This window comes from Drosophila subobscura, chromosome E (assembly GCF_008121235.1).
Source record: "Drosophila subobscura isolate 14011-0131.10 chromosome E, UCBerk_Dsub_1.0, whole genome shotgun sequence".
Lineage (NCBI taxonomy): Eukaryota > Metazoa > Arthropoda > Insecta > Diptera > Drosophilidae > Drosophila > Drosophila subobscura.
In genome coordinates this window covers 17,034,597-17,046,576 of record NC_048531.1, presented here as the reverse complement: position 1 = coordinate 17,046,576, position 11,980 = coordinate 17,034,597, and the positions used below count along the sequence as shown (strand labels likewise).

The following is an 11,980-nucleotide window of genomic DNA, read 5'->3' as shown; positions in this document are numbered from 1 at the left end:
AATATGTTTTATTTGCTGCAGGAAACATCGCATAGCTCAGCCGTTCTCGCATGCTCGTCTGACGGACAACGTGGAGATAATGCTCACCAATGCCATGTATCGCGGGGATGCCGATGAGGCGCCCACATTCTCCACAGAAGATGATAAGGTGCGTACACCATCCAAGTACCATAAGTCTATAAATTACATGCTTAATCTTACTGTTGCAGGGGAACTTTGCCAATCCCGTGTACGAATCGATGTATGCGGACGCCATTGCGGAGCCTGCGAGCACGGAAATAGCGCACAGTACGGGCCCGGATGAGCGCAAGGGGCTGCTGCAGCACACGCACGACGAGACACACACACCGGACATACTCTGATGATTGACCAGCGATGATTCCGATCGAGAGCTGTGCTAGGCGCAGTCAATTCTAGACACATCCCAAAACTCCAAAACTCAATACCGATTTGAACTCGAACCATGGACTGATAGCATAGCCATATTACGAATTTTGTGTAAACATTTTTGTGTACATTTGTTTCCTTTTTACTTTTTACTTTTAACGTTTTACTCTTTTTTATTTTATTTGTTTGTTTTGATTGTAATTTTTAGTTTGAGTCTTGTGTATTGTTTAAATTTGTGGGCTTACCTGTGGGCCCCGCATCCAAAGAGCTCTTACTCAGGCAGCCTTGCAGCCCCCAACGATGTCCTTATATACCTTAACCGGGAATACTTCTTGTCATTCGTTTACAAGTCTAACAAGCAATGAACGCCTTTTGATAATTGAATTTTATATATTGTATTGTGTATTGTGTATATCTGAAACGTTTTGTGGATCTGTAAATTTAGTAGTTGGTAGACTTAGTTGAGGCTCCCGTTCTATCGAGAGCTTTGTACATATTTTATACATTAATTGCCCAACAAGCAGCCTAGTTAACATTTAACAAGAAACCAGAACTAACAAACAATTCAGAAGAATCACTCACTAAACAACCAAACCCACATTGCCAATTAGTGAACGAAACTAACGAAACAAAAGAAAACAAAACCCTACTATACGATACGAACAATTGTGAAACGAATTCGTCTTTTGAGATTGACCAAAAAATGCATTTAAATGAATCTAGAGTGTTCACAAGATTGCCAGAATGAACGATACGATCAAGAGACAGAAACCTGCGAACAAACTGCATAGTCGATATGCATAGATTAAGTGCATAGAAACATAATTTATTGTATGTACACTCGTATATCTATATACGAGTATGAACACGTATCAATATTTAGATTGCACACTTTTCAACTCAATCCAACTCAAGCCGAAAGCAAAGCGAACAAAACCGAACCGAACCGTACCGTACCGAGATTTCCTGTATAGATTAATGCTCAGAAAAACGCCAAATTTTAACAATTATACAATGTAAAAAATTAATAAAACTATAATAATAAAATATATTATCATAAGCAAAGTGCGAGAACTGGAAAACCATTGTAAAAAAATAAACTACATAAATATTCAACAATATTCGCAGTAGCTGTGGAGCCAAAGAGTTTGCTAGCCTGGGAAAGGATTTCATTTCCCTTTCAAGGAGTGCGAGCAGTGTGAGTGACGCGTGGTTTACTTCCGCTTCAGTGTGTCTACCTGCTGGATCCCTGGGAAACCTAAAGGAAATACATTTCCACATCTTCGAGAGCTATCATAAGAAAAGTATCTCCCATGATGATGAGATACTATGCGCCGGGGTTGCGCAAAGCTGTTCAATCACGGCCATCGCACGCCTATTGATGTGATACGAGTAGATACGAATACACTTGTTACCCACAAGAAAACCAAATCGGCAGAAAAGAGCCCAAGATACGAATAACTGGGTCCATTCAGACGGTTTGCGTGAGAAATGCAAGCGATTTGAATTTACTGCACAACACAAGCACAGCGAGCACAGGCACACAGGTAGATGGGTAGATGGGATATGTTTCAGTTCAGTCTTTTCTTGTAGCGAAAAAGAATTGGAAAAGGATCACAGGGGCATATTCAAAGTGCCGGATCGGAATCTGTGTGTGGGAGAATTCCAGCTAAGCACCGCATGACTTTGTTGTTTGCGAGGATAACTCTATTGTGGCTCCAGAAATTTGGCTGTGGGAAAATCTTCGCCAGCAATGTTTAAGACATTTTTCGCAAGTTAATTTGGTAAATGACAATTAAATATGTTGTTAGGAAACCCGAAAACAAAGGATAAAGACAGGCGCTAAGATATAATCTGATAACAATGGAAGACCTGTTTGGCCTCAAGAACTTCTTCTTAAAATTATACAAAAATTCAAGTAAATTCAGATTCCCACAGTGCTGCCGGAGAACGAAACGAAATCAAAAGTAGAAATAAGAGTGATAGCCACACGAACACACACAGGGTCAAATTCATGGATATCCCATGGATATCTCCTCCCCATCCCCATGCCAGTCCCAGCATCAAATCTCAGCAAACACCGCGCACACAAAGAGCAGAAATCGAAGGATCCGTAGAGACAAGTGGAATGCAAACAGGCGAGACGGGAGGGTCGAGCAACCGAAGCAGACCTGCGAACAACCACAAAGCAAACAAGCAAAGATAAAGGATCTCAAGGATGTGTGGGAAACATACACGAAACAAGTGCAACGGTATGTGGAAATGCAAAAGGATAATAGCGTAAAAAGGAAATGAAAATTATCATAATTCTGTATCTCTCTTTCCCTCTCACACTCTCTGCGCGGGAGGTGTTGTTGTTTTTCTCACAGCCTGGATCGGGTAACAGCAGCGGCAGCAGCAGCCTCGAATATGAATGAGTGTGGGAAGGGCTGAGAAGCGGCGAGGGATCCGATCCGGCATCCGAAATCGAAGGCGGGGGCGTCGCCGCATAACTGGCGATGCGACGCTCGACAGCCACACGCAAGGCAGCCGCAGGATTGGATTGGATCAAGCTGTTGCGGAAGCTATTACGGAAGTGAAATCTAATTTGTAAGTAAAAAACCCAAAGGGGAAACGGATAATGGGGGCTGTAAATCAATTTGTAGCTGGCAACTTTATTCAATCACTTTCATTTCATACTCCCGCCCCCCTCTAATTTCCTTCTCCATTGTCCTGGGTGTAGCCGAACAATCTCTTGATCATGTTGTAGATGATCATTTGTCGCGTCACTTCCGCCTCGTACTGCATGTAGTCCTTGAGCCGATGCTGCTTGTATAACTGATCGAGCAGATCGAAAAGTTCCATTTCGAGGGCTCGCAGTGGCGCCTCCAATTCGGGTGTATGGGTGCCAGAGACCAAAGCATGCATGTAGATCGTGGATATCTTCTGCAGTGCCTCATCCAAGGAATTCAGTGTCGCATCCTGAGAATCGTGCAGAAGCTTAACGGGTCCAGTCAGCCTCGGCGAAGCCCGATATGTGTGCCAGCGATCGTCAGAATCACTAGCCAAGCAGATCAGTGGCAAGATTGCCACAATTATAAAAATTGTTTGCAATGTGAAATTTCGGTACTGCATTTCGATAAACTTTAATATAGATTGCCAGGAAGCTTGAACACACGCCTGAAGATCACTGCGTGCTCTGGTCTGCAATAACTTTTTGTGTTTGGCACACTGATCGGTGGGGCTTCTCCTTATATAGCGCTAGATCTGTTGAGGGACCCTGTAGTTGGGTTATCTGTTGAGTTGATTATTGCAAGATCACAGGGTTATTTCCTCAGCAAACTCGTAGATTGTGTAACTTCCGTTTTCTATGAGAGTTCAAGTTTTGCATGGGTCAGAAATGCATTTCAAATGATTATTTGTTGCTGAATATTAGAATCAGCTAGAAAGATCGAATATTTGAATCAGATGTTTGCTTTGTTTTTGAGCATGTATCATTTATTATCATTATTTTCACTCTTCTTTTGTCATATCATCAAATTACGATTACAAAATTGTACAATAAAACACTTTAAATTGAAACGTGAAAAACTTAATGCTATGCTTTGAAAAATCTACATAACTTAACTAAAACATCCGCATAAAGAATCATTTAAATAATGGAGAGAAATTACAAAAACTTCATTGGTCAATGAACTACATAATAGTACAAGTGTTTAATATAAGAATGCTTAAATGAGAATTACACAAAAAAATATACAAAATCACAGCTGAACTTAAAATAAAGAAAGCAAAACATAGAACATGGAAAAACATAGAAATCTATCGTATTATGGTAGAAACTTAATGGGTTCTAAAGCATTTGTTGTTGTTGGTTGGATTTTCGATTAATTGCGATGAAATAAATTAACAATTTGAGGATAAACTTAACATAAAACTTTGTCGTCATCTGCTTCCTCAGATCTATAGATCGATAGATCTACCAGGGCCTCCAGGCGGAGCTGGACTTGTCGATGGCTGCCGCCAGGAACTTCTTAGACGAGGGTTCGTCCAACGAACAGTCACTAGAATCGGCCTCCGGCTCCGGCTCAACCTCTGCCTCCCGTTCCCGCTTCGCGTGTCCGCTGGTGGAGCTCACTTGCTGCTGCTGCAAGTGGACCAGGGAGCGCGAGCATCCGCTGCTGTCGTGGCTGCCGGCACTCAGGTTGAGCGATCCGCTCGTGTTGAACGACGTCTCGGCGCTGGTCGGCGGTGGCGTGGAGAATACTCCGGCGAAACTGTGCTTGGCCAGCACATCGACGGTGGGAGAGGCTGCCCGGGACTCATCGCAATGGCTGGACATTGAGGAGATGGGGCTCAGTGGTGGGCTGCTGGTGGGAGTGTTGCTGTTGTTCTTCACCGGCAGCTGTGTCTGTGCTGGGATCTGCGTGTTGCTAGGGATCTGGCCTGTGGGAGCAGCCGCACTTGGAGGCTTGCTAAAGGCGCTCAGCCGGAAGCTCTGGGCGTAGTCGCTGAGATGGGTGGGATTCGCAATGCTGGCCAGGGCGGCGCTGGCCGGACCTCCCGCCGTGACCGTTGCACCAGGCCAGACGAAGGGGCCCGCTGGAGGAACAGTCGCGCCCGCGGTATTGGGCATGATGAGGGCAAACTCCCCGGATGGCAAGCGTGAGGGGATGAGCTGGAGGCCACCCATTTGGATGGATGGCGGAGTGGTCTCCGTCCGACTGTTGTTGTTCAAGTCCTGCGGCAGTGAGGGGAAGAGCGGAGCGGAGGCGGCAATTCCACCGACGGCTGCTGGGAAAAGTCCGGCGGGCATCTGACCCCGATATCCATTGTTGAAGTTGCTCATCGAGCCAATCTGCTCCAGACTGTTGGCACAGTTGTTCAAATGGGCACTCAGCCGCTGCCGCACACCCGTGTCCACGTCCAGTTGGCTGACGTAGCGATTCACCTCCTCGGCGCACTCCACGAAGCCCGTCTTGAACTTCTGCACTACTCCGGGGTCCGTCTGGATGGCCATGTTCAGCTGCTGGCGCTGCACAGACTGCAGATGCTTCACCGTCATCTCGAGTATGTCGGCCTTCTCCAGCTTGGTATGGCGTGCCGGCTGAAACGGGAGGAGAACCAAGGCAAGATAATGATGAGTTGAATGTTCAAATTGAAGCAACAAGAATGGGTGTGTTGTGCAGTGGGATGGAGTGGAGTGGAGTATGTCTAAGCCAAAGCAGAAGCCGCCGCTGCTGCTGCTGCTGCCGTCTGGCTAATTGTTTTGCCAGAGATGAGATCCCACAGGCCCAGTCGCTGCTGCAGTTGCAGTCCCTATAACAAGTTCAATGCCTGGGAAAAAGTGAAGTTAAGGAGCACGTTTCGTGCCTCATATGTCCAACTATTCGTGTGTAATCTCTGCCCCCGGCCCTTAGCCCGCGGTCCAACTTTGGGCCGGACCACTCTGCAAATATCACACGACTAAGGTGAGATACAACAGCAAGAAGATAGGAAGGAATAGCCGAGCCATTTGATACCCTTTTGGATTGATGGAAGACACATACAATTATTTGGAGATCCGATCTAAATGGATGTGGAATAGGCTTTACACAGTATACATTTTCTTCTCTGCCTTGCAAGCATCTGATCCACATCGAAATACCTTTTGGAAGGGTAAAAAAGAACGATCTTCGTTCTCTGATCTTCTCCCATTCTCTGGTCTGGCCCTTTCCCTTTCGCTCTGCTGGTCCCTCTCCGCCTTGCTGTCTCTTTCTTGCGCTCTGGGACTGCATATTTTAGCAAAAGTTTCCCACGCAGGTCGCCCGCTTCTTTCGTGCTCCTCTGCCCCCCGCCCCACCTGGCTGGGCTTGTCTGAATCTTTTGTTTACTTTTGCTCTTTTCCTTTCCCTTCAATGTCTTTCTTATTTGATTTTTTGGACCTCATCTTCGTCGTCATCGCCCTGGCTGGCCTGCCTCTCTCTCTCTCTCTCTCTCTGTCTTGCTCTTCTGCGCAGAATTCTGCGGCGGCGAATTTTGTTTTATTTTTTCGTTTTATTTCTTTTTTTCTTCTCACACAGCAGGAGGATCAGTCCTGAGGAAACTGGTTTTGGCCTGGCCAGTCCGTCCATCGATTTCTGCGTAATTCCTCGACTTGTTAACACTTTTTGGTCTCCTGACTGACTCCTACTCCGTCGGCGCTCTCTTGTAATGATCATCAATAAAATTTAATACTCAATTAGATTGTTGACTCTGCTGACGCTGACTCTCGTAGGAGTTCGGTTCTCCCATTTTTTGTGTGATCCTTTTGTACTCTTGCCGCCGGCGGACACTTGAGTGTGTGTCTCAAGGGGTTTTTTATGTGGGACCTGACATAATTTATAGTGAAAGTGAACTGATATGGATCCTGTGGCCGGCCCTAGTTTCTAAATCACTGCCTCAGCACTTTGTTCATTTTTCTTTGGGTCAAGCTGGTTTAACGGCGAATACTTACGTCTTTCTTCATGGCCTCCAAAATGAGGGATTTCAGCTCGTTCAGGCAATGATTAATGCGAGCCCGACGACGTTTCTCCATAATGGGTTTGTTGGTCTGTAAAATGGTTGAGAGAAAATTCCATTACTGAGTTGAAATTAAAGTCCTTTAAATGATTTCTCCCTCTCAAATTGCATCATTATCACGGTCTTATTTCACTTCATCTCTCATCTATCCATTTACTCACCTTTCTCAGCTCGGCCTTGGATAATCCATTGGGATTGGACATGCGTCCGTTGCTGCCGTAACTGTCGCTATATCCATTCGAGCAGTCGAAGTCGTCGTCCGAATTGAGATCGTTTTTGTAATCCATTTTGATCTTGTTCTAATTTTTATATATCCAAATTATTGTGGTAATCCAAAAGTGTTTAGCTGATCGGTCAGCTTTCGTTTAAAAATGAGTTTCTTGTTTTGTTTTTCTTTTCACAACACTAAAACTTTGGTTCAAGTACGAATATATTTCAACAATTATTGCACGTACTTTTTTCCGAATGTCCAGAACAACAAAAACTTAACAAATGTTCGCGTTTGTTTCAACTTATCGTACGGTTCATGCGGAGAGAGCGAGCGGCAGAGAACCGCACACACGAGACGCAGAAAGGATAGTGATCCTCGATCGACCGGGTCGCTGCATAAAAACGAAACGCTTCGAAGGCGAAACGGGTCCCCGAATTGAGCCGAACGACGTCTAGCGACGATTACCTGAACCCGAACACTAAGCAGAGCCGAAAGAATAGAACAGCGCAGCGCAGCGCAGGCAGGTACGTAGCCGGCTCCCGCTCCGCTAGCGTTCTCTGTGTGTGTTTTGGGGTGGTTGTGCAGACTGAGAAATTCCAGTGCAGTGAGAATCACTCAAAATGTGCGCAGTCGCGACTTTATACTTTGAGTTTTATTTGAGTGTCGGGTAAAATGAGTGCAGGCCGAGTTGTCTAGGCAACTGATGGCGCGACGGTGATCGTGGGATTACCCCAGATCTTAGCTTAACCAAATAAACGATCCCAAGTCCAGCACAACATTCAGAGTAAAGCCAAGTCATTAGACGGGAGGGCAGCTGGCAAATATTTGAAAATATTTGTGCTCAAACTGATTCGAAATCTCACCCTGTGAGGGGACGGGGATAGCGCAAACTTAATCAATGCCCGTCCAATGATTTGCAATTCATTAAGAAAAGAATTCCTTGGCAATTGTTCTGGGGTTGTCTTTTGCGCTCCTGGAGACAGAGCGCAGCTGTCTCGCGCAACCCCCGAGATACAACCCAACCCCCTTGGAAGACGAAGGTCTTTCTGCCTGCCCGTTGCCGCATCAACGGCTATGGGTCCGGTTTGGGTTCGGGGTCAATCATTACCGAAGCTTACCTGATTTGGCCAGTTTTTATGACCGATCACCGTTCTTGGTTCGTGCAGATTTACGTCCTCAAGCCAAATTTATTACTTTACAATGTTGGGAGGATTAAGGCCAAAGGAGTTGTCAATAACCAAGGGGACATGGCCATGGCCATGCGTCAGCTGACAGCTGGCGAACCTACCTCTGGGACTGGGACTGGGATTGCGACTATGACTGTGATGGGGAGGCCGGGTCATAAAGGTATTGCGCCGACTGGCAACTCTGGTTATGCAAAGTACAACACACCAAATCGCACTCAGCTGCCACACATTTGGCTCGAGCAGAAATCCCATGTTGAGCAATAAGCTGGCTGGGGTGATCACCCATGATCCATCCATCACTCACCATCATTTACAGCGTTGATCATGTCAGCTTTCATAAATTGAATAAATGCTGTTTAAAGTCGTATAGTTTTTGTGGTTTTTCGGTTGACAGGCCCAACTATGCAGATCCCGTGCTCATTCCATATAACCCTGATTACATTCGGGTGAATACTAATGCCCGCCATTTAGGTGCAAATATGGTCAGCATTTTCCCACGAAAGCCCAATAAAAATCATGATCGAGAGAACTGCAAAAAATATAGTTGTACTTACACGAAAAAAATGAAGAAACCTCAAGCTCATCAGACACATGTGGATGGATGTGATGTGGATCAATCGTCTGGCAAAACATGCAGCGGAGAGTCCCCTCCGATCACACACTCTGCTGCCTTCTTGAGAAACCAGACCAAAACAGAGAATTGAAACTCTATAGGGAGGAGCTGAAGTAAAAATCAAAGTTCAACATCAGCCCCCAAACAGTTGCTTTGGCTTCCCTTTTTTTGTCTTCTTTGCTCTTTTACGAGTTTTCTTTGGCAAGGGATCAAGGTAAATGCCATTTAGTGTGGCACGATCGCTGATGATCGGCAGCCAGAGTGTGCATATTGTATCTGTATCTGTATCTCCTTCTGTCTCAGCCTTTGGCTCCATATCCGTCTGCGTCTCGATCTTCATTTCGGTTTCTTTTTGGGCTTCCTTCCCTCAGTTTCGATGCGTTCGTTCCCAACGCACGATTTACACATTAAAACACTTTAATTTTTATTGTACAGCCGGTCGGAGCTTCGATCTGTCGATCAGTGACGATCTACTTCCCTTTTTTTAATCAACTCCGAAGGTGGAGCACATGGGGAGAGAGAGAGAGCGAGGAGGGACCTTTCACAACCTCAAATTAGTGACTTGAGGGTATTTTTAGCTGTGGGAACTGCAGTTATTACTTGGGGTGTGTGCTGCTCGTAGATGCAACGCCCCCGCCTCCCCATCATCCGCCCTCATCCAGTCCATTCAGTACCCAAAATAATGAGCAAGAAAAATATGAAACGGTAGCAAATGTGTGAACTGATCTGATCCAAGCAGAGCCGAACCGAACCGCTCCACTCGGGACGTAGCTAAAGCCGATCTGAAGTGGGGTTGGTTGGTGTCGGATGTAATGCTGCTGCTGCTGCTGTGGCTGCTTGGCCAAGATATATGTTGATTTAAATGAATTCCTTGTTGATTTTTATGGCGCTTAGTCGCGACTTGCATGCATTTGGGGGGAAATTTGAGTGAAGTGTGCGGTCTGCGGGGCATTAGGAGTCGTGACAGGCACCGGGGGCTACGAGTAATATTTGATTATTTTTTGTGGGAGATTTTATTTTTATGAATTTGATAAATGGCCAGCAGGGAGTTGGGCTAATAAGTGGGAAGTTTTTTCCTGACAGATGCCAAAAAAGGGGGAACGAAATGGGGGAGTCTTTTATTTCGAACACGAAAATATACCCGGAGGGCCGAGGTGTGGGAATTACCTATTGACTTTTGGGTTTAAATGTGCTTAAGTTTCATGTTTCACGATATTTCGGACTCTACAAATACAGCGCTGAGCTTTCATTACAACGAATTTAACCACAATTAGGATCCATTGATATTTCAGATTATTTCATTTATCTTTTCAGTCGCCGGAGATGTCCTTCCTGCAGATCAATAATCTCATTAATGGGCGTTCCAGCCCGTAAGTCATGGTAACGGTCAGTTTTGCCGATCAGCTGCTCATGTGACAACATTTGCACTATGTAAGTATGTGATGAGGCCTCTCTCCAGCTCTCGTGCCACAGATTCGCTGCACAGCTGCTCGTCTCCCTCCTCATGCCCGTCTATGATAACAATGGAATTACAGCTCGGAGCACGGACAATGGACGGCGCTAAGAAAACTGAACTGACTTTCTAGGGGAGGGGCGGGGTATCTTTTGCCGCTACCAAACGTCTTACATAATCGCAGAAAAGATGCGACGACTCCTAGAGGCAGACGCGGCATGGATTTTGGATGAAGCGTGCCTGATGCGAGGCAGCTGCTGCTATTGCTGCTGCTTGATGAAGGGTTGCCGGGGATTAAGTGCGATCTGTGTGCTGTAAAGATTTGCGGTTGTCTTGCCACTGAATCGATTCCCCCTGTGCCAAAGCCACTGTAAATCCTTCTGCCATGCGGTAAGTACAGTCAGACCTCGGGGGAAATCAGGCGACAAACACACACGCACAGCGACCAGCAATTGGGCGTCATATCAATTCATAAATGAATATTAATTCCGACCGGGGCTAAAATTAAAATAAAACTAGGAGCACCAGAGTCGAAGTCGAATAATGTGAGAAAAAAATGTTCTCACGATCACCTTTGAAGTCGGAACAGACGGCGCATGGAAAATCCACGTGCAAAAGGGGGAAGTAAGTAGGCAAGGAAGGAAGGAAGGAAGGAAGAAACCCTCCACCATACCACGCCACCACCAACATCCACCGTGCGATAGGAGCGAGCAGGCGGAGTAGGACGCAGGACACACGGCTGGCTTTGGTGGTGGTTGGTGGGCACGGCCACGGCCCCCTCCTACCCGTCGACTGTCGTTGTCACCGTTTGTCCTGCTCAATTCCAGGGAGTGCATGAGAATTTAAATTATACCCACACACACGTGCACTCACTGCAGTGCGCACAATCAACGGGCTTTGTCTGCGGCTGTGTGTGTGTGTTGTGTATCGGCATGCAAGCGGGTCGCCCGATAGGAACAGGGCGCAGGACGACCTACGCGAGGCGTGTGTGGGAACTTTTGACGGAGGACACTCGAGCATGAAGAGCGAGGAGACAGGAGGCAATAATTACCCATCCGAATTGAAATGCCCACTAATGTCCTTAATTCCCACACAGCTCACGAGGACCAGCAGCATCAGCAGCACAATCACCCACAAGAGGCAGAAGTTTCGTTACTTTCAAGCAATTCTCAGAGGAAATATAAATAAAACCCAAAAGAAACGGAATTATCGCTACAGCCAGAGCGAGACAGCGAACGAAAGAGAGATAAGCAATGCAAAAACAAAGTTTCTCGCTCTCTCTCTTTGTTACGCTCATGCGCAACATGCAAAAAAAAACAGCAAACGAAACGACACAGCAGCGAAAAGTCAAAGTCATCGAAAACAGATAATTTCTGTGTTGCAGCTGAATGTAAAACAAGGAGACCCACTTAAGTGCCCTCATTCACATATGTTCATGTGAGTAAATGCATTTCTTTTCCTATTTTTAAGCATTCCAAATGATAAGAACCAAGGCGAGGGCCTGCCTTGGTGTGCATGTGCATTGATAAATGTGTGTGTATGCATGTGTCGGTGCCTTTGCATTACTCATGCGCTGTAGCATCTTTTGGTATCTTTTGGTATTTCTAAGC

General features: G+C 46.0%; 3 protein-coding genes across 4 annotated transcripts in view; 1 reads left to right on the top strand and 2 right to left on the bottom strand.

Moving 5' to 3' along the window:
- LOC117892042 (prolow-density lipoprotein receptor-related protein 1) overlaps positions 1 to 951 on the top strand; it is a 53,706-nt gene extending 52,755 nt beyond the window's left edge. For both annotated transcript variants that reach the window (XM_034797968.1, XM_034797967.1), the window contains exons 19-20: positions 22 to 148; positions 210 to 951. In XM_034797968.1, the coding sequence (XP_034653859.1) occupies positions 22 to 148; positions 210 to 362 (280 nt within the window). In that variant the 3' untranslated portion in view covers positions 363 to 951. The remainder of the gene's footprint in view (positions 1 to 21; positions 149 to 209) is intronic.
- Positions 952 to 3,038: 2,087 nt separating this feature from the next.
- Positions 3,039 to 3,580, bottom strand: LOC117890884. The gene has a single exon (XM_034795977.1). The coding sequence runs from the start codon at positions 3,499 to 3,501 to the stop codon at positions 3,079 to 3,081; it is 423 nt and encodes a 140-aa protein (XP_034651868.1). The 5' UTR covers positions 3,502 to 3,580; the 3' UTR covers positions 3,039 to 3,078.
- A 421-nt stretch (positions 3,581 to 4,001) lies between these two features.
- LOC117892072 (protein deadpan) lies at positions 4,002 to 7,597 on the bottom strand. The gene is made up of 3 exons (XM_034798060.1): positions 7,068 to 7,597; positions 6,842 to 6,937; positions 4,002 to 5,473 (listed from the first exon to the last, which is right to left on the bottom strand). The coding sequence occupies exons 1-3, from the start codon at positions 7,191 to 7,193 to the stop codon at positions 4,346 to 4,348; spliced, it is 1,350 nt and encodes a 449-aa protein (XP_034653951.1). The 5' UTR covers positions 7,194 to 7,597; the 3' UTR covers positions 4,002 to 4,345.
- Between the last annotated feature and the right edge of the window lie 4,383 nt (positions 7,598 to 11,980).

What these genes read in the sequence shown, in the direction of transcription:
- LOC117892072 (XM_034798060.1), bottom strand. Translation starts at nt 7,193, where the DNA reads ATGGATTACAAAAACGATCTCAATTCGGACGACGACTTCGACTGCTCG. An exon ending in CCAAGGCCGAGCTGAGAAAG is followed by an intron (nt 6,938 to 7,067) that starts GTGAGTAAATGG and finishes ACCATTTTACAG; the next exon opens with ACCAACAAACCCATTATGGA. An exon ending in TGGAGGCCATGAAGAAAGAC is followed by an intron (nt 5,474 to 6,841) that starts GTAAGTATTCGC and finishes CTCCCGTTTCAG; the next exon opens with CCGGCACGCCATACCAAGCT.
- LOC117890884 (XM_034795977.1), bottom strand. Translation starts at nt 3,501, where the DNA reads ATGCAGTACCGAAATTTCACATTGCAAACAATTTTTATAATTGTGGCA.